Source organism: Zingiber officinale, chromosome 8B, assembly GCF_018446385.1.
Source record: "Zingiber officinale cultivar Zhangliang chromosome 8B, Zo_v1.1, whole genome shotgun sequence".
NCBI lineage: Eukaryota > Viridiplantae > Streptophyta > Magnoliopsida > Zingiberales > Zingiberaceae > Zingiber > Zingiber officinale.
The window spans coordinates 3,355,672-3,376,724 of record NC_056001.1 but is presented as its reverse complement, the minus strand read 5'-3'; the positions used below and the strand labels follow the sequence as shown (position 1 = coordinate 3,376,724).

The 21,053-nt window shown below is 38.7% G+C and overlaps 2 protein-coding genes across 2 annotated transcripts; both read right to left on the bottom strand.

The window, feature by feature from the left end:
• Positions 1-11,064: 11,064 nt before the first annotated feature.
• Positions 11,065-12,461, bottom strand: LOC122017996 (cyclin-P4-1-like). Its single transcript, XM_042575731.1, has 2 exons — positions 12,061-12,461; positions 11,065-11,463 (listed from the first exon to the last, which is right to left on the bottom strand). The coding sequence occupies exons 1-2, from the start codon at positions 12,387-12,389 to the stop codon at positions 11,172-11,174; spliced, it is 621 nt and encodes a 206-aa protein (XP_042431665.1). The 5' UTR covers positions 12,390-12,461; the 3' UTR covers positions 11,065-11,171.
• A 964-nt stretch (positions 12,462-13,425) lies between these two features.
• Positions 13,426-15,755, bottom strand: LOC122017995 (silicon efflux transporter LSI2-like). The gene is made up of 4 exons (XM_042575729.1): positions 15,628-15,755; positions 14,163-15,159; positions 13,897-14,086; positions 13,426-13,803 (listed from the first exon to the last, which is right to left on the bottom strand). The coding sequence occupies exons 2-4, from the start codon at positions 15,117-15,119 to the stop codon at positions 13,538-13,540; spliced, it is 1,413 nt and encodes a 470-aa protein (XP_042431663.1). The 5' UTR covers positions 15,120-15,159; positions 15,628-15,755; the 3' UTR covers positions 13,426-13,537.
• Between the last annotated feature and the right edge of the window lie 5,298 nt (positions 15,756-21,053).

Genomic DNA, 21,053 nt, shown 5'->3' with positions numbered 1-21,053 from the left:
CACCAGGACTTTCACCTAGCTTCACTCACTAGGATTTTCAGTCAAGTATCTAGTCAACCTTGACCTACTTGAGTCTTCTTCACAATCTCCCCACATAAACAGTTGCACCTGCAATGTTCATGTGTTGTCTACAAGTATTGTCAAACATCGAAACCAAATCATCAAGACTCGAGATTGACCAACCAAGTTAGCCTTGACCTGAGGGATATTGCACCAACAGAGGTGACTAATCCAAGGATCCATACACAACACGCTCTCCACTAATAAAAACTTTTTGATCGTAGCCGGAGGCAGAGAAGCCTCATACCAACTCCCATAACAAAATACAACACACGCAAAAAGAAAAATAAGAATACCAATGAAAACTTTTTCTTTTTGTTTACTTGTTACTTGTTGTTGCCTCTTGAACATTGGAAGTGCACCAGCACTTGTCCCTAAGAGCCTTCAAGAACTGACGGAGAAATAGTGGAGAAATCACGTGAAATCCTTGGAGAAGAATCGGGCGAAAAGCTGCTGAGGAAATCGCTCGCAACGACTATATATAGTGCTCCCAATCGATTGGGCTTTGTCCCAATGGATTGTCACGTCACATCCCAGACATCGTAGCCATCCATCACCTGCATCATGTGCAACGGTCAAATCTCAATCGATTGGGGAGGCTTAAATTGATGGGTCGATCGATTCAGGACGTCTTTGTGCATTTTGCAGAAAATCTGAAATAGATTGACTAATCGATTCCGTCTGCCTCACATTCTCGAGAGAAAAACAGAGCCTAATTGATCGGTTAATCGATTGACAGCTTTCAATCGATCAACTGATCGATTCAGAAGTTCATTGTTCGCTCAAAAACTCTCCCAATCAATTGACCAATCGATTGGGGAAGTTTTGATCGATTACCCAATCGATCAAGATAGTTTCTGCACCAAATCGCGCCAACCAATCAATTAACTGATCGATTGACCCCCAATCAATTGGCCAATCGATTGACAAGCAGAAAAATGCGTAGAGCTTGAAACGTGCTTCGTTTCACATCGCCAAACGGACGATTACATCTGCAATCACCATGTATTATTAAACATTGAAACCCAAACATTAAGACTCAAGCTTGAGTAAACTCAAACTTAGTCAACCAGGTCAACCAGGTCAACCTTGACCTAGGGATATTGCATCAACAATCTCCCTCTTTTTGATGTTTGATAATACCTTTAAGTTAGGCTAATCCCATAACCTCAACTTCCTTTCATGCTAAGGCATGAATGAGGGTTTCCTTAATTCTCCCCCTTTCCCAGAGGGTAAACTCCCTCTTTAGGTAAAGAAGGCCTAACTTAAACATTACATTCTCCCCCTATTGGTACACATCAAAAAAACTCTCCCCTTGAAGAGTTACTCACCGTTGTTCACAACTTCACTCGTTGTTCACAACACCACAGTGAAGGTCTCATACCCTTCATTATCTCCAATGCTCACCCTTGAGCATTAACCAATCCAGCAATGAAGGTCTCATATCTTTCATTATCTTCAATGCCCACCCTTAAGCATTAAATCTCTTCACAAATACAATGAAGGTCCTATACCTTTCATTGTATCTAATGCTCTTCCTTGAGCATTTTTCAAGCGAAGGATATACCACCTTCCATGGTTTCAAAAAATAATTTCCATGTCCTTAGCTAGTGACTCCCCATAAGGACATGCTCCAAACTTCTGTCATTGCATCAACAATGACTTGGGATCCCTAAATCTTTAGGAAGCCCAAAATTAAAAGTTTTGAGGTTTAAGTATCAATATTTGAATGCAAACCTCAACCTAAACTTCCACTTAGTCTTCCTTCACTACAACAAAAATGACTTTCCGCAGCACATCATCAACGGCGTGCAGTGAAAGCACGCCGTTAATAATAGTTTTTACGGCACGCCTAATTATGTGTGCTGTGGATAGTAAAATATTTATGCAAATCCGTCCTTGCTTTCATCATGAACCCCCCCTCCCAAATGTGTACAAATGTATTTCAAGAGATTATGAGTGATTCCCTAGACTAAAAATAATTTAAAGTGCTGAAATCAGACATTTATAGTCGAAATAAACCTTCTCAATCTATTGGGGTTGAGTCTCTATCGATTGACACCATTTCAATCGATTCACTGATTGATTATGCGAGTTTTTGTTAGCGGAAATTACCCTTGAATCGATCCGCTGATCGATCTAGCCTGGGTCAATCGATCGGCTGATTGATTCCACGATGCTCTAGTAGCAAAAAAATACATTCTCGATCGATCTGCTGATCGATTGAGACCTTCCAATTGATCGGCTGATCGATCGGATATCTGATTTCCTGAAATCTAATTTCAGTGAAATTCAGAAATACCCTAGAAATTTTACAAAATTCTAAAAATCATAAAAATTCATGTAGACATTACTTAGGGTATATACTATCATGAAAAAAATAGTTTTGTATGAAAATATTTCCTACTTTCAAAGATTGACACAAATTTGAAAACTTGTAACAACTTCAATGTTTTCTTCTAGTTTGTGTCTAACTTTTTAATGATGATTACTATCAAAAGATAGTTTTCACCAAGGTTTTTCAAAGTATATTTAAAATCATTTTAAATCCAATATCCAACCATGTTCTCTGGGCTCAATGCACATGACTTGTACATTAACTTTCTCAATGATTGTAAAACACATAATTATGTGCTTTGATGAACCTAAAACTCAAAAAGAATGTACTAAATCAACATCTTGAGTTTTGTTTATCATTCTAACATCTCACTTGTATCTAATATGTACTAAAATACACACAAGTCACCGTATAGTTCTTTGTGAGATGTAAAGTTTGAGTTTGCCCTAAACTAGGGATTATGCATATCCATCTAGACATTTTAATTTATGAACATCCACCTACGATGTTACTTGCTAATAAATGTCATTTGTCCTTAATTACAAGGAAATTGAACTAATGCATGATAAGTTATGACATACATCAAAATGAATAATTTTCAAAGAAAATTTGCTATAACTACGTTATGTATGTATGACATGACATGATATTTTTATATTTTTCATAATAAAGCATGAATGTAAAAAATGATGTCATGACATATAATGGGCAAACAATCATGACATGTTTTAGCATAAATAAAATATACCTAGATTATCTATCTAAGTATCCTTAATCCTTAGCTAAATCTAAAATTTATTTACATTGCCCCCATTTTCTTCAAGAAAATGTCAAAACCCAACTTGACATTTATTTTGTTCTTTTCCTTTTTGTGCCAATAAAAATTAAATCCATTTCCTCAAATAATGACACATTTTACTCTTCCAAAGAGTAAACAATAATCCATTTCATTTTCAAAGGTTAACAATAACCTTGAAAATACTCTCCGAGTGTCAACTTCATCAAGGTTGGGTTAACTACCCTTCCAATTAGAGTTGACACTCTCTAACCCATCTAAGGGGTAGAGAAGATGCTTCTAGGAACTCAACACCTATTGGTGCTCCTTGGATATGTTCTAGGTATTCACTAGGGATGACTTCCCTTGATACCTTCCTAATGACCTTTGTAGGCTTCTTAGAAGCCTTGGTAATTTCTTTTATATCAACTCTAGGGATATCTTTCCTTGTAACCTTCTTAGTGACTTTCTTAGACTTCTTAGAAGTCTTAGTCACATTTGTTGTTGCAAAGATACTCCTAGGGATAACTTCTCTTGTATCCTTGACTTGACTCTAGACCTAGGGTTGGTTCCATAGTTATATGAAACCCTATGATAAGATGTTACATCCTTTTTAGCCTTGGGTTTGTATCCCAAACCTCTATGGACATTGGATGACCTTTGATGTCATAAATCTAGATTATGCCCATTTTGGCCCTTAAGAAAATTTTCGATTCTCTTTAAGATCTTTTCCATGTTATCAAGTCTTGACCTCAAGACTTGATTTTCCATAATTAAATCCTTAGTTTTGGATTTTTCTTTAAATCCTTGAGCATTTCTATTTTTGGAATTGTATCTACTATCCTTAGTGTTCTTGCCCAAATAGTTATCTACATTCCTAACCTTAGGTGAGGCAGTTTTAGTATGAAGAGCTACATGTTTTTCCTTAATACTATCATGTTTTTTTTATGGTAAATGGCATTAAAATGATATAAACTAGAATTAGCATGTTCTTTACCATTTTTAAGAGGAATTGCATCAATAAATGTTACCTTGGGTTTGCTCTTAAGAGCTCCCCCTTGACTTATGCTTCCTCTTTTGGGCTTGACCGGCCTCTTCCCCTTTGGACATTGGCTCCGGTAATGTGCTTTTTGATTACACAAGAAGCACATTATGTGCTTCTTGCTCTTCTTTATTGTGGGGGTGATCTCCTTGGGCTTCTCCTTACCCTTTGGTGCCACTTGGCCCTTCTTCTTGTCCAATTTGGGGTACTTGCTTTTATAGTGCCCATGTTCCCTACATTCAGAACATATAATATAATTTTTATTTTTACTTGAACTAATTATACCTTCTTGTGTAGGGATGACACTTAATTCTCCATTTGATTTTGCTTGTGTTGTGGAGGTTGCCCCATCTTCTTCTTCTCTTGACTCGGAAGTAGAAGCTTCTCCTTCTTCTTGATCTGGTGTCAACGAAGGACGCTCCCCCTCAATCCTCGAGATGGAGGCCTCTTCATCTTCATTCTCTACATGGAACAAAGAGTATGCTCACTCTTTGCCCTTCTCGTTGCACTCTATTGAGGATAAAGCTTCTTCTTCTTCCGATGTTGTGCATCTTTCAACTTCGGTGTCCTCCTCCTTTTGGTCTTGCTCCAATGAGTTGCCCTATTTGAATTTCTCTTAGTTTGGTGTAGTGGAGGGTTTTTTCATGAAGCTTGGCCAATTTGCTCCACAATTCTTTTACATCTTCAAATTCTCCAATTTTGCATAGAATTGTGCTTGGCAATAAACTAACCAATAATTTGGTTACCTTGTCATTCGCCTCGCACCTTTGAATTTGCTCTTGACTCCATTTGCTCTTTTTGAGGATCTTGCCTTTTGAATTCTTTGGAACTTCGAAGCCTTCCATTAGAGCAAACCATTGCTCTATCTCCATTATAAGGAAAATTTTTATTCTTGATTTCTAAGAGTCGAAGCTTGTTGATATGAATGGTAGAGGCACCCTTGTGTCAAATCCGAGTCCATCTCGGAATACGATCTTGAAGTTGAGCTCTTGATGAATTCTTTGACTAGATGAATTTTGCTCCAACTTCTTCACCCTCTAACCTTCTTGCCTCTTCCAGCGATGATTCTAGTAAAGAACGACCTCGCTCTGATACCACTTGTTAGGGTCGAAATATGCTAAAGGGGGAGGGGGTGAATTGCTCGCCGCGCGCAATTGCTTACTTCTTTGATGATGATATGTAGCAGAAAATATTCAAGCAATGCTAACACTTAGGATTTACTTGGTATCTACCTCAAGAAGAGGTGACTAATCCAATGATCCACACATGACACACTCTCCACTAATAAAATCACTCATTCTCGGTTGCAGCCGGAGACGGAGAAGTCTCGTACAAACTCCCACAACAAAATACAACAACACAAGAAGAAAAACACAAGAATACAAATGAAAACCCTTTCTTCTTGCTTACTTATTGCTTGTTATTGCCTCTTGAACCTTGGAAGTGTACCAGCACTTATCCCCAAGAGCCTTGAAATCATTGGAGAAGAATCGGGCGAAAAGCTGCTGAGGAAATCACTCATAATGGCTATATACTGTGCTCTCAATCAATTGGGCTTTGTCTCAATCGATTGCCACGTCACATCCCAACCATCGCATCCGTCCATCGCCCACATCCTGCGCAATAGTCGAATCTCAATCGATTGATTAATCGATTGGGAGGCTTGAATCGATCGACCGATTGATTCAGAGTGCCTCTGTGCTCTTTGCAGAAAATTCAGAATTGATTGACCAATTGATTCCGTATGTCTCGTGTTCTCGTAAGAAAAGCTGAGCCCAATCGATCGACTAATCAATTTACAACTTTCAATAGATCATCTGATCGATTCAGAAGCCCATTGTTCTCTCAGAAACTCTCTCAATCGATTGAGGAAGTTTTGATCGATTACCTAATCGATCAAGATAGTTTCTGCACCAAATCGCGTCAACCAATCGATTGGATGATTGATTGACCCCCCCCAATCGATTGGCAAGCATAAAAATGTGTAGAGCTTGAAATGAGCTTCATTTCACATCCGAGATCACCTTATTCCGATATCTGAGTCAAAAGTTATGGCATTCGGAAGTTTACCACATCCGAACTTCTTAGTTTCATGCCAACTCCCTATTGGACTTATGACCGCTAAGTGTTCGGTCAACTTTTGACCCATCTGGACTTCCTTCCACTAGATGTCCGGTCACCCTTAACCCATCTGGATTTCCTTGTGCCAAGTATCCGATCAATCCTTTGACCTACTTGGACTTTTCAATACCAAGTGTCCGGTCAACCTTGACCCACGTAGATTTCCACGTGTGTGGCTTCACTCACCATGTCTTTCCATCTGCCTAGCTTCACTCACTAGGACTTCCTATCTGCCTTGCTTCAGTCACCATGTCTTTCCATCTGCTTAGCCTCACTCACTAAGACTTCATATCTGCTTGACTTTATTCACCAAGACTTTCACCTAACTTCACTCACTAGGGTTTTCACCTGGCTTCACTCACCAGGATTTTCCCACTGCTCGGTTTCACTCACCGGGACTTTCACCTGCCTGGCTTCACTCACCAGGACTTTCAACTGCCTAGCCTCTAGTTAGAACTTCCCCAGTCAAGTATCTGGTCAACTCTTTGATCTACTTGACTCTTCTTCACATCTAACTGGTCAACCTTGAGCAGAGGGGAATTGTATCAATAATCTCCCCAAACGGATGATTGCATCTGCAATATCCATGTATTGTCAAACATTGAAACTCAAACATCAAGACTCAAGCTTGAGCCAACTCAAGCTTAGTTAACTAGGTTAACCTTGACCTAGGGATATTGCACCAACATTGCGAGGCACTAGGCCTTCTTGGGTATGATATCATCCATCACTTCTAGATAAAGCCTTTCAAAGAAATTAAATATTTAATTTCCTTTCTGAAAATCCTAGGTCTAACTAGTCAAGTGTGAATCAACCCTAGGTCCTTATCTAGCATAGTCTAAGTATGTATAGTGAAAGCAATAAAGTAAGTATCAAACAAGTCTATCTAATGATAAAAATAGTCTTTCTATTGGCTCCTCCTAGATCATAGTCTCGATAGGGTCAATTAAGGTAGTAGATTTGATCCTTGGGGATCCAATATTTTGACCAAGTCCAACTTGATTAATCAAGTTAGACTTGAGGACCCATGCTTGGACTATGTTTCTATTTGATCAATTCACTAAAAACAAGTAAGACTTGAATCAATTTCTAGCCTTGCATCCAAGTCCGGTTCTGTTGTATGTGGCTTTTTTTTTTTCCAAGAATCAGATCAAAATTCTTGAAACCCAAGGTAAATCGTTCCAACGTGTTCTTAAGTTCCTTGACTTGACTTGACTTTCAAATTGGAATTCTCATCCTCAAGTTGTTGGACTTGAGTTGAGGTTCCTTCTTAAATTTGCTCAGTTAAAGAACAAGAATTAGTCACTTCCTTAAGAATTGTTACCTCCTTTTGGAGTGACTTGACCCGGAAATTGGATTTAGCCAATTTTCTTAACAAGTATTCAATTAAATTTCGTAATTTGTCTATTTGAGTACTAGCGAACAGAGAACTTACAAAGTGGTTTGACCCTTTGGAAACGGATATGGATCCGTGACTTCTTTCGGACTCTGTTTCTGATTCCGCTCCGGTTTCATACTCGAACTTGGTTTTGGCAATGTATGTTTGTGCTGGTAGAGCAACGAAGTTTGCTTGCTTGTGTTCTTCTTTGTCTGACTCTTCCGATGACTCGGATCATGTTGCCTTCAATACCTTCCTTCTTTCTTGCATTTGGTTTGGACATTTAGGCTTGTAGTGTCCCTTCTTGTTGCAACCATAGCAGGTAACTCCAGACTTGACCTTCATGTTCAATTGAGTTACCTTCTTCTTCTTAAGTACTTTCCAAACTAGTTTGACTAGTTCGGTAGTGATTTCGTCTTCTTATGAGTCCAACTCATCTTTGGACTTGGGTTCGGTCCGGCGCTTGATTTTTTGGTTCCCGCATTCTGCTTGTTCCTGTAATCAAAGCAATACCTTTCTCGACTCGAGTAGCATTAGTTTGTTTGTGAAGCTCGAATTCGAAAAATAATTCGTCTAACTTTATTAAGGAAAAGTCCTTCGATACTTTGTAAGCATCTACCATGGATGCCCATAAAGTATTCCTCGGAAAGGCGTTGAGTGCATACCTGATAACATCATGGTTTTCCACCTTCTGACTGATTACGTGGGGGTCGTTGAGCGGGTCTTGAATCCGCGCGTGAAGTTGGCTTGCCGATTCACCTTCCTACATTTTTATATTATATAGTTTATTTAATATCAAATCTCGTTTGCTTACCTTCATGTCAGAGGTTCCCTCATGCAGCTTGATCAACTTTTCTCACAACTCCTTTGCGCTTGATAACGAGCCGACTTGGTTCAGCTCTTCTTTTGTCAGACCGCATTGGAGAGTGCATGTTGCTTTGGCGTCGACCTCGATCTTCTTTCTAGTTGGTGCATCCCATTTGTTGTACGGGACGAAGACTCCATCTTCGGTGGGATATGTGAATCTTGTCTGGATGATTATCCACATTTCGACTTGTGTCTTAAGGTGATACTCCATTCAACTCTTCTAGTAGTTGAAGTATTCGCCGGAGAATAGAGGTGGACGAGCGGTGCTATAGCCTTCTTGGTGGGCCATTTAGAAAAATCTTGTATAGACAAAAAAATTGACAAATGCCCCAAGACTTGGTTTTGGATTAGTAGCGCCGGAGAAAAATAAAATAATGGTATTTCACGAATTTTGAGTAAAAAAATAATAATAAAATATTATGACAAATTTTGTTAAATACGATATTTCACCAATTCTAACTAATGGTGAAAAAATGGAAATAATTTTTTTAAAACATTTAGAAGGAAAAAAATGAAACACAAATGATATACAAATTTCTTTTTCAAAAAGGAACCCCTGCTTAATTGGCGGTTTCACCAATTCATAACGGCTTACCAATTGTAGGATTGTTGTGCTAGAGGGGGGAGGGGTGAATAACGCTCATGACTTTTACGTTCGTTTAGAAACGTTCGAGTAAAAACACAGCGGAAATAAAGAAAGAAAAAAAAGTAATCGCTAACACGTTTCTTTTACTTGGTTCAGAGTATGTGACGACTCCTACTCTAAGGCTCGCGATCATTGATCGCTTTCATTGGGCAATTCACTATCAGTTCTGAATAAGTACAAGTATGGAGTTACAATATTATGACAGCTGTAAAATAAAAATACCGACAACCATAGATTTGAAGTTTCTTATTCTCGGTCATCAGAGCAGGATTAGGCGTCGAGGAGGCATTTTCTGAGCAGCGTATAAGAGCAGAAGTCGTTTTGAATGTTGTTGTCAAACTCCTGGTCGAATGTTGCTTATATATGTTGCTCTGGGCGCCTGGAACCCCTCCGGGCATCTGGACCACATGTTCCGTCCAATCGGCACGCTCCACGTAGGCTTTTGGATGATTTTTCGGGTCTTGGTGCCTAGACCGAGTCCAGGCGCCCCCACCTGCTCGGGATGACCCTAGTCCGGGCACTCGGACCGACTTTTTCCAGCTTTTTGTTTTCTACAAAATAAGTTAGTCTAGACAGTATAAAATATATGTAAAATATGAATTTGACATCCTTTGACCGTCCGGTCCTGACTTTGAGTTTCTTCGAAACTCTAGGTCGGACCGACACATACTGCTCCTTCTTCAGGGAATGCGTCCTCACCTATTTCTCTCAGGAGAGTTTACCTTTTGCCAGATCAGTCCTCCACGACCGTCTGGACTTTTGTTCAGCGTCCAAGACTTCATGTCTTCATGCTGAAGGTCCGCTCCACGACCCGTCCAGACTTCCACCTGGTCTGCGACCATTAGGATTTTCATCTAGAATCCCCGACTCTAGGATTTCCCCCAAAGTGCTAGATCCACCAAGACTTTTCGCCTAGAGTTACCACCCTATAGAACTTAGGGTTATCTCCCCTAGGACCTCTCCCCCTAGGATTTTCCACCTGCCTAGAATCAATTAAGACTTTTACCTAAGAATACTTAGAATTTTCTTGTAAGTTCCATCACACTTGTTAGATAACAAGTAACCTTAATTTTGAACCTTTTACCATAATTAAAATTTAGGTTTGATCGTCTGATGCTCCCTGTACCAATATAATAAATTATTTTCGTCTCGACCTCTTTATTACATTTACATTTCTAACAATTATAATTTTAATAGATGATTAACCTAATAATATTGAACTAATAAGTCATTAATTATAAATACTTCTCGATTTATTGTCAAATAAAATTTTTAGTAAAATCAAATCAGTCATCTGATGCCAACTCAATAAAAAAATAAATATACACGTATAACTTAAAAGTTTTTTTCCCTCTTTTTCCGGTTCATCTGCCTGGTTTACCACTGCAAACAATGGTAGGCCAAGCCAGATAAGGTCATGTGAGGATTGCGTGTTTAGGGGAGGCTCACATGGCCTTCAAATGGCCAGCTTGTATACTTGATATTAGTTTTAGGGAGTGCAAACTGAATGCCTATCCAAAGCCATGTTCAAAAAATTAAATGTCTCTAGCTTCCATCATTACTGCATCTTCACTATAACTTTGTGGGGCACAAGGCCCACCTCATGCATGCTCCTATATAATAACCATATCACCAATGGCTTCCCAAGGCCACCATGCACCACTTGGGTGCCCTGATCATGCTAGAATTCTACTCCACTAGCAACCTGTGTGCCTAAAAAAATGGCACTATTGTGGATTCACAAGTCATGCCGATCATAAATGTATCAAGAAAATTTTGAATGAATTGCAGTTGATAATAAGCCAAGGAATCAAACAGTATGCACAGCCCAACAAAGTGATCAGAAATGGCAGATAGAAAGGTTTTGAGTCATAGTTCACATGCGAAAAGAGAGTGGTACACTACTCATAGAGCTAATCAAGAGGCTGATCTATACAACAGCAATCAAACAGCAAGCTGCTTCTGCTGGCAACTGCTGGATTCTTCCTCAGCCAAGCAACAGAGCAACCTCGATGCAGGAGCAGCAGGAGCAGGAGCAGGAGCAGGAGCAGGAGGAAGAGGAGAAGGAAGTGATTCCCTGCACATTTCCCTCTGAAGAATAGAACAGTAGTAGCTGAATGTGACAGGAGTAACATTCAACTCAAAGCCTATGCCGAACAAGAAATCTACTTCCAAGTAGTTCATCTCCATTAGGCTGATCCCCCCAACTTTAGCATAGTATGCGTTGTTGTAGTATCTGCACGTATAATGAACTAAAATTAATTAGCTAGTGTTTAAGCAATTAGAAATCTTGATTGTGTTCTTGAGTTAATTGTTGGAGTCTTGGAGATAGATAGCCAATTCATACAACAATACTCTTGGCTACTTGCAACTACTGTATTATACTTGATGTGATGTGATTTGATAATTGGTTCTTTGAAGATACCATCTAAAGGAAGCCACTATCTTCCAACTCATTGTCAATATCCGATATATATGAAAAGGGCGTTCTGACGAATGGTTCCAATTATTTGTCTCAACCCTCATTCTCTTCACAATCAACCTGTCGAACATACAGAATTAAACCAAAGGTTTTTTTTTTTTTTTCCTTTCTTTCTTTTCTTCTTCTTCTTTTGTTTTATTAACCACATGCTGCCAGAATCCTTTTTGACGGCACGCCCAACTCATTCTTAGTTGGCATGTGTAGAGAGAGAGAGAGAGAGAGAGAGGTGGCAATTTATGGGATCGCAAATTTAAGAACAGAGTAAAGGAAATTAAGAAGCACTAAGCAATGCAATTGCGAGCTTCGAATTCGATCGATTGCAGCATTGATAAATATAATTAAGAAACGTACATGTCGTCCATAAACTTGACGGCGGTGAGGACGCTGGTGATGAGGAAGCGGTGGACGTTGAAGGAGTCGAGGGTCACGGCGGGGTGGCTGCCGGCGAAGCGGTCGAGGTAGATGTAGGCGACGACGTAGCAGGAGGGGCTGCAGCAGGCGTAGCGGAAGATGCGCTCCAGGTAGCGGTGCACTGAGATGGACGGCTTCCGGACGCCGTGGAAGGCCGACGGCGCTCGGCAGCCGCTGGAGGCCGCGTCGTTGCGCTCCGCCTGCCGCTGGAGGATGGCCGAGAGGACGGAGACGACGGCCGGGACTGCAACAGGCTGCTCCTCTGCCATGGCGGAGGATCTCGCTCCCCCCTAGCTCTTTTCCAGAGGTGGTGTGGTGGTTGGACAGATTGGAGACGTGGACGCATCCAATCATATATTTATACAAAGACTTGCCAGATGGGGTCAAGTTAATCAATCTATGTACAGATCGCTCATGGTAACTGTTATTTTACCAAATTCATCCAGTAGTCTGCATCTATACCTCTTCATCAAAAGTTCAAAACCCTTCACAGCATTTGCAACTGTATATCTACTAATAGAAAAAGAAAAACAAAAGACAAGTTTTGTGCTCGAGGAACACAACTAGATCCCATGATTTAAACACAAGTTGCAACGTGAAGTCATGGTTACAGGCGCATCGGATAGATTCAATCGCTATCTAGTGCCATAAATAAGCATCATTAAGAAACAGATGTGTGCCGCACACTGCGTAGACATCTGGCGGCAGAGGAATTATTATTCTCTCTGTATACTGAATTTTAAAATGGATTTATATGTAGATTTTAAAGTATTAGTCTATCAAATTAATGCTATTAAATTACATTATAGATGATATTGAATTTTGTAGTTTTTTTGAGTTTCCTTTTGCAGTTGAGCTACAATGGGGCTTTATTTGTTTGTCTACCATACTTTATAAAGCAAATAAAAAATATTTATTTATTTCATACTTATCTATTATATTCCTTAAGAATAATTATGTTATCCTTCTTTTTGATTCCGCGAATCAAACTCTTCCATCTCTAGTTGTCTCAAAGTCAAAATATAGATAGTAGTAACTACGTCATCCTTCTTTTATATTTCTGCGAACCGAACTCTCCCACTACTCTGTTTCTTCTCTAAGTCAGGAAATAGCACTCGTCACGAGTGCTTTCATGATTCATCTTCCTCGGCTCGGCGTTGACTTCGAGCAAAGTTTGAACAGAAGCAAAATTACTTCCATTGAAATGACTTTGAGCTCCTAAAGGCATATGATGAAGTTACTAAGTACTGCAGACAAACGATCATGCATGCAGTTATAGGGAGATAAATACTCTGTACATCAGTGTTTAACTTTATATACTGAAAGCCCATAGATTGCCAATCAACTGGAGCAGAAATTCTAGATAACATCTGGATACACACTTATCGTCCCGATCAATTCGTGCATAGTTGGCCGGTCAACCTCTGATCAACGGAAGCCCGGCGGCGGTGACGATGAGCGTCGACGGAAGCCCAAACACAATGTGAGCCCAGAAGGAGAGATTGAACTTGTGGAGCTCCGACCGCCGCGCTTGCTCGCATACTATCAGATTCGCTGCCGATCCCAGCAGCGACAGGTTGCCGGCGACGGTGCTCACGTACGCCAGCACCAGCCACGCCCTCGTTTCGTACTTGGGCGACACTGCCGCCGCCGACTTCGCCACCTGAACTCCCAGCAACAATACTGCATGCAAGTTGACGTGTCCATTATTTCAAGAAACCAACAAACGGATACGTGTGTGTGTGTGTGTGTGTGTGTGATGAATCATGAACCCACCAGTTGGTACGTTGGATGCCAAATTGGAGAGCAGCAGTATGACGATGGAGAGCACTGCGATGCCGCTCACATGATTAATTCGCGAATAAGGTTCCATGAAGTTCCAAAATGCACTAGGAATTCCGGTCCTGTTGAATCCATCGACAGTGATGAACATCCCGCAGAAGAACACCAACAGCGAATATGAAACCTGAAGGAGATAGAACACAGAAATTGTTAATCAGCTTCTCTTTATGATCTTGGGGGTTAAGAAACAGGGTGATTACCTTATCGAGACAGGGTCCGGCGTCCTTGAAGTCGATGGCGACCAGTATCAAAGCAGCAGAAATGGCAGACCATGACATATTAAGCCCCATCAGCAGAGCGACCAGCATCCCTAAACTCACAACATAAACAGAGGTCTTCAAGAACGCTTCCTTCTTTGGCACAAACTTCTGAACTTGGTAGCAACCCTTCTTAGATACGTTCTTCTCGACGTCATCGTTGTCGGAGGCATTCCCCTCTGATGGATCAGGGTGCGACATCCTCGCCGGCAAGAAGGTGTGCCCGTCCACTTCGTTCTCGGAGATTGCATCCAACTCGGCTCCCTGTTTTTTACTCCCCAACTGGTTCCAGAACATGAGGAGAAGAATTGCCACGTTGATGACGACGCCGACGAGCATGGCGGGAAGCACTCCGAGGAAGAACTTGGTGAACGAGATTTTGCTCTCGACGGCGATGACCAGGTTCTGCGGGTTGCCGATGGGGGTGGCGCTGGAGCCGATGTTGGCGCTGGACGCGAGCGCCAAGAGGAAGGGCTTGGCGGGAAGGCCGTGCTGCTTGGCGAGCTTGAGGACGAAGTCAGTGAGCACAATGCAGGTGGTGTCGTTGGTGAAAAGCGCGCTGGCGAGGGCGGAAACGAGGCAGACGCGGCAGAGCAGGTCGCGCCCGCCCTGACTCCGCCAAGACAGCAGCCGGGCTAAGTACTTGAACATCTGCGCGCGCTCCAGGTAGATGCTAACGACCATGGTGCCGAAGAGGAGGCCTAGAATGGGGAGGTCGATGGCGGCGTACGCTTGCTCGGGATCGATGACTTGGAAGACGACCATGAGCATGGCGCCGAGCAGAGACCCAGCAGTGCGGCCGACGGGCAGGAAGGGGACGGCGGGGAACACCGCCAGCATCCAGAACGTGGTGAAGGCAATCGACCCCAAAACCAGTTGTGGAATGGAAGCTAGCGCCATGGTTAAGCTCCTAGTAATTTTGAGTATCTTTCAATATAAACTGCAACAAACGTCCCAAAAACACATCAGCACTTAGATCTTGGCATGAAAAATCTATGCTTCGACAAAGATTGTATTTTTTTTTTAAAAAAAATTTGAAATTTGAAATTTGAAACTTGAAATTCGTGTTCAATCTTCAAGTACCAAAGCCTTCTTTTTGGTCTATCACTATTCTAACTTGATTGGAACATAAAACACTCAAAGCTATCGTAACTGAACATCTAGAAACATATCGAGATTAGAGCAACATGTTTCTTAGAGTATTAAATGAAGAAAAAAAATAGTGTAAAAGTCCATAATTAAAAATAACAAGAAGCAAACAAGCAGGATTTAAGCAAGAAGAAGATTGTGAGTTCAGCTTGCAAATTTTGTGATCACTTTGCACGTTGCGACTGAGAAACCATCCATGACGGTTGATCTCATAGACTAATCAAAGAATGGAATTCTTTAGTTGACAAAGGACTTGTACCTGTGGAGAGCTGAGAATGTAAAGGTTGGCACAAACTAAAGCATGGAAACGGCAATTTATAGAGTGTGCTCCAGGGTTTCAGATTAAATTAAGTGCATTAGTGGGTGGATTTCACATTGCAATAGCTTGATACTACTCTAATGCAAAGCTTAGAAGATAAATTGGTGCAAAGAGAAAAAGGTAGAGTTGTAAAAGATATTTACTTAGCCTTTTTCATTTAATGCCAATAACACCATAGATTGTACTATAGGTTAGGTTTAAACTACCGAAAGACAACATAGGAAATTGTTCTTGGATCTTTGTTATGACCTCCACTCTTCGGCTAGTGGGCATGAGTGAAGCAATCCTAATGGATGAATGAAAGGAAATGGCATCACCAATCAAGCAACAAGTTTTCATTGAGGTTTGGAATGATCTTGCTTTTGACCAAAATTTGCATATCAGTCATTCCTGTCTCTATTTTCAGCTGCATAAGTAATGCAACCAAGTAAAGCACAAATCACAGATCAGATCTCTTAATCGCTCCATCTTGTTCGAAAGGCAATTCAATCTAATTGTATTACCTGAAGAAGGTTTATTCTTTGTTTTGGGAATTGATTCTATATTAGCATAATGTCCCAAGTAAATTTATGATTACTATTTCATGATCACTAGACCTTAAAAGAGTGATTGAATTAGAATTCTTCCAAGTGATCATAAGGGTAGTCACCAAAGAGTCAAACCTAAACTAATTAACCAAAACCTAGATGGCAATGAAGGCTAAACTAGTTCAAAAAAAAGTAATTGAGCAGTGTGTTGGTTGCTACTCGGAAAGCCTAGAGGTTCCACTGTACAAAAATTTTGTACAAAGGTCTGAACCTTTTCCTAGCTACCATGTGTTCTTTTAAATTAAATTTTGGATCGCCTGCGGAACTTAACACGTTTGATCCAAAACTTAATCTATTCGTTCTTTTAGGTTTTGACTTGGGTCTCCTGCGGAACTTAACACGTTCAACCCAAATCACCTTAAGTTATTAATTCCATTAAATATTAATTTCCATAATTGGTTCCCAGTACTGACGTGGCGAGGCACATGGCCTTCTTGGATATGGGAGCAACCACCACCGACTAGACAAAACCTTTTATGGAAAGCTAATATTTAATTTCCTAAAATAACTTTAGGTTAACCGAAAAGAACAATCAAATCACAAGGAAAAAGAAAACAAAAAAAACACAACATCGAAAAACATATTCGAAATACTAGAATCGCATGCCTCTTGTATTTGGTATTATTTCCAAAAATAACTAGTATGATGCGGAAAGAAAAATTACTAGTTATACCTTTTAGAAAGACCTCTTGATCTTCTACCGTATTCCTCTTCTAACCTCGGACGTTGTGTAGGCAACGATCTTCCGAGATGAGAAACCACCAAAGCACCTTCTTCTCCTTTCTTCAAGTTTCGGCCAAGCACTATGCTTCCAAGAGATGAAGATCTTTTTCCACCAATCAAGCTCCAAGGGATGTAAGCTTTCTCTCCTTCTTCTCCAAGCTAAAATCCGGCCACCACTTGATCTTCAATGAGGAAGAGAGGTCCGGCCACAAGATGGAGAGAAGAGAAAGGAAGGAGGCCGGCCACACCAAGGAAGAAAAGAGGGAGAAAATAATAGAGGTTGTTCACCATGAAGCCTTCTCTACCCCCTCTTTTATAATCCTTGGTCTTGGCAAATAAGGAAATTTAATTAAAAACTTCCTTAATTCTTTTGTCATGAAAAGGAAAATTTTATTTTAATTAAAATAATTTTTCTTCTCACTTAAACATGGCTGGCCACTTATTTCCTCAAATCAAGGAGAGTTTTAATTAAACAAGAATTAAAACTTCCTAATTTGTTTCAGAAATTTATAAAAATTCTCCAATAATTTTATCCCTTCATGATTGGTTTATAAAAGGAAATTTAATAAATTAAAATCTTTCTTTTAAACATGTGGATAAAAGAAAGTTATCTCTAAAATTAAAATCTCTTTCAATCTACAAATAAGGAAAGACATCAAATCTTTTCTTAATCTTTTGTAGAAACTTATAAAAGAGAATATTTAATTTTAAACTCTCTTTAAATCATGAATATGTTTAAAAGGAAAGTTTTCTTAAAATTTAAAATCCTCCTTTAATCAACAAATAAGGAAAGATTTCAAATTTTAAACTCTCTTTAATCATGTAGATGATTTACAAATAAGGAAAGTTTTACAAAAATTAAAACCATCCTTTTAAACTACAAATAAGGAAAGAGATTAATCTCTTCTCTTAATCTTTTGTAGAAAGTTATAAAGGAAATTTTAATTTTTAACTCTCTTTAAAATCATGATATCCACATAAGAAATAATTTTAATAAAAATCCTTTTAATATTCTAGTGGCCGACCACCTAAGCTTGGGACCCAAGCTTTGGCCGCCACCTACATGGCTCATCCACTTGGACTTGGCGGCCCTAGCTTGGGTTCCAAGCTAGCTTGGCCCGCCCATTGGATGGGTAAGAAGGTGGGTATCGGTGGGTATAAATCTCTATATACTAGAGGCTACGATAGGGATCGAGAGGAGGAATTGGTTTTGGTCTCCCGATGAAATTAAGCATCCGTGTTCCCTGAACACACAACTTAATTTCATCAATAATAATTCATTCCACTAAAGAACTATTATTGAACTACGCACCAATCCCAAATTACATTTTGGCTCCTTCTTATTATGAGTGTGTTAGTCTCCCTGTGTTCAAGATAACAAATGTCCACTAATTAAGTAAGTTACTGACAACTCACTTAATTAATATCTAGCTCAAGAGTAGTACCACTCAACTTCATCGTCATGTCGGACTAAGTCCACTGCAGGTTTAACATGACAATCCTTATGAGCTCCTCTTGGGGACATTCTCAACCTAGATCACTAGGACACGTTTCCTTCTATAATCAACAACACACACTATAAGTGATATCATTTCCCAACTTATCGGGCTTATTGATTCATCGAACTAAATCTCACCCATTGATAAATTAAAGAAATAAATATCAAATATATGTGCTCGTTATTATATTAGGATTAAGAGCACACACTTCCATAATAACTGAGGTCTTTGTTTCTTTATAAAGTCAGTATAAAAGAAACGACCTCTAATGGTCCTACTCAATACACTCTAAGTGTACTAGTGTAATTATATAGTTAAGATAAACTAATACCTAATTACACTACGACCTTCCAATGGTTTGTTCCTTTCCATTTATGGTCGTGAGCTACTGTTTATAATTTATAAGGTACTGATAACATGATCCTCTGTGTGTGACACCACACACCATGTTATCTACAATATAAATTAATTGAACAACTACATTTATCATAAATGTAGATATTTGACCAATGTGATTCTTATTTCTAGATAAATGTTTATACCAAAAACTAGGCTTTTAGTATACACTCTAACACAGTGATATTTGAAAATTCGACGAAGTGAGGCCAACAATCCATTCGAAATGCATGATAGATGATAGCTAGTTGAGATTGAAGTAACCCTCATTTTTGAGGATTATGAACTATGAAGGGTCTCTATATCTAGTTATGTATGAGTTTGCAGTTAACTGCACTTTTAGAAAAATTAAATTGTACAGGGCCTTATTCTTGGTCTCCTACTGTTGCTAAATCAACGTGAATCTTTTTTATATATTTTTGCTCGAACTCACTAAATAGTATTAAAACCTGACATCAGAAACAAGAAAGTAAAACTGAATTGGCTAGTGGAACAAGCAAAGTTCTTACATTATAATCAAGATACTGAAAACACCTGTTGCTAAAGAATCAAAAAGTACCTTTACAGTTAATCTATATATTCCTAAAGAACATACAAACAAGTTGCAGCGATAACAAACAAACTACTAGGGACATTTTAAGCCTAGTTAAGGATAACAAAGCAAGAGTCACCATAACACTAACAAAAATGAATCAGTGCACTGTAGCTGATTAGTTTTTTTCAAACATTAATGATTGAAAAAATGGATAGAGATACAATTGATTGCTCGATTAGATTCTGTACTTTATATAGTTGATGAATTATTTCTTACATGATCATTTTCTAAAAAGTAGAAGCATTAGTGAAGCACTTGTACTAGTTAAATCATTGAGTTTGTACAATTGAGCAACAAATTACATTTAGCTAGGGATGTTTGACCTTTGCACTGTGTTTGATTCAAAATAAAATAGTAATAAAAATGAAAATGAAATGGATTAAGAATTATATTATTTTATTTATTTTTTATTGTAACAAAAGAAAAAATGATTAATCAGGTTGGATAACGTCATTCAGGTTGTCATTCAGGCATCCACAGTTCGAGCTCCAATTATGATGAATTTATAGAAATTTTTCCTCGAGACACGTAACTAAAGGATGATATAACTAGTTGTTTAATAATTGTCTTATTTGATTAGTTTTTTTTTTTTTACCAATTTAACTTAATTTCTCTCATCTATTGGATTTTCTTATATCTATTTATTTGTCCAATAAATTTACCTTTATCAATCTAATCAATATGTTTGGCTAAATCACACAACCCCAAAAGAAAAAAGTTTCTTCTCTAATTACTTAAATTGACATCTACCCCTACAGTCCCTAGATTGATAACTCACAAGACATAATTCTTTAGTTGAACTACATTTGGATTTCTAAAATGGCAAATAGATTTTAATTCGAGTATTCTTAATTTTATATATTCTTAAAGTGCTTCCATTTTTCCTTATTAGATAATCAAAACAAATAAAAAACATAGGAAGTTTATTTTATTAAACTTAATTATAATAGACTCATTGTTTTGATTAAACTAGTAAATTTATAAATTAATCAGAAATCTTTATTAATTTTATCAAACCAGTAAAAATAAACTTAGGTTTAAATTAATGACTCTTAAGGGCTGTATGGTATGCACTTTTGAGCATCAAGTTAGACTCCCACAGTATTGTACTTTGCTTATTTGGAGGCTATAAATTAATTTTTTATTAACTTTTTGGCTCTTTTTTAGGTAGATTGGCCATCTTTTCTTCTTTTTGACAATTGTTTATATATATATATATATATACACACACACACATTGGCACGAGGCAAATAGAATTAAAGGTCCACTTATTTTTTTTATCTTTTCTTTTGTTTTTTAGGAGTAAAACTTGAATTAGTGGAGTTCCTAGTGTCCACTTTGAATAGATTTGTCACCTGGTTTGGAAACTCGAAATTATGTTTGTGTGTGCACCCTCAGCTTACACTACACCAAAGAAAAAGATAAAAGATTTTGACCTAATCCACTTGTGATAAAAAATCTTGTCTTTTCTTTCTTTTTTATCTGTTCTTTTGAGTTTTCTTCGATTGATTTTACTCTTTGTTTTTTCCAATTTTTTGGCAGATGCAAACACCGGTAGTGCCATGT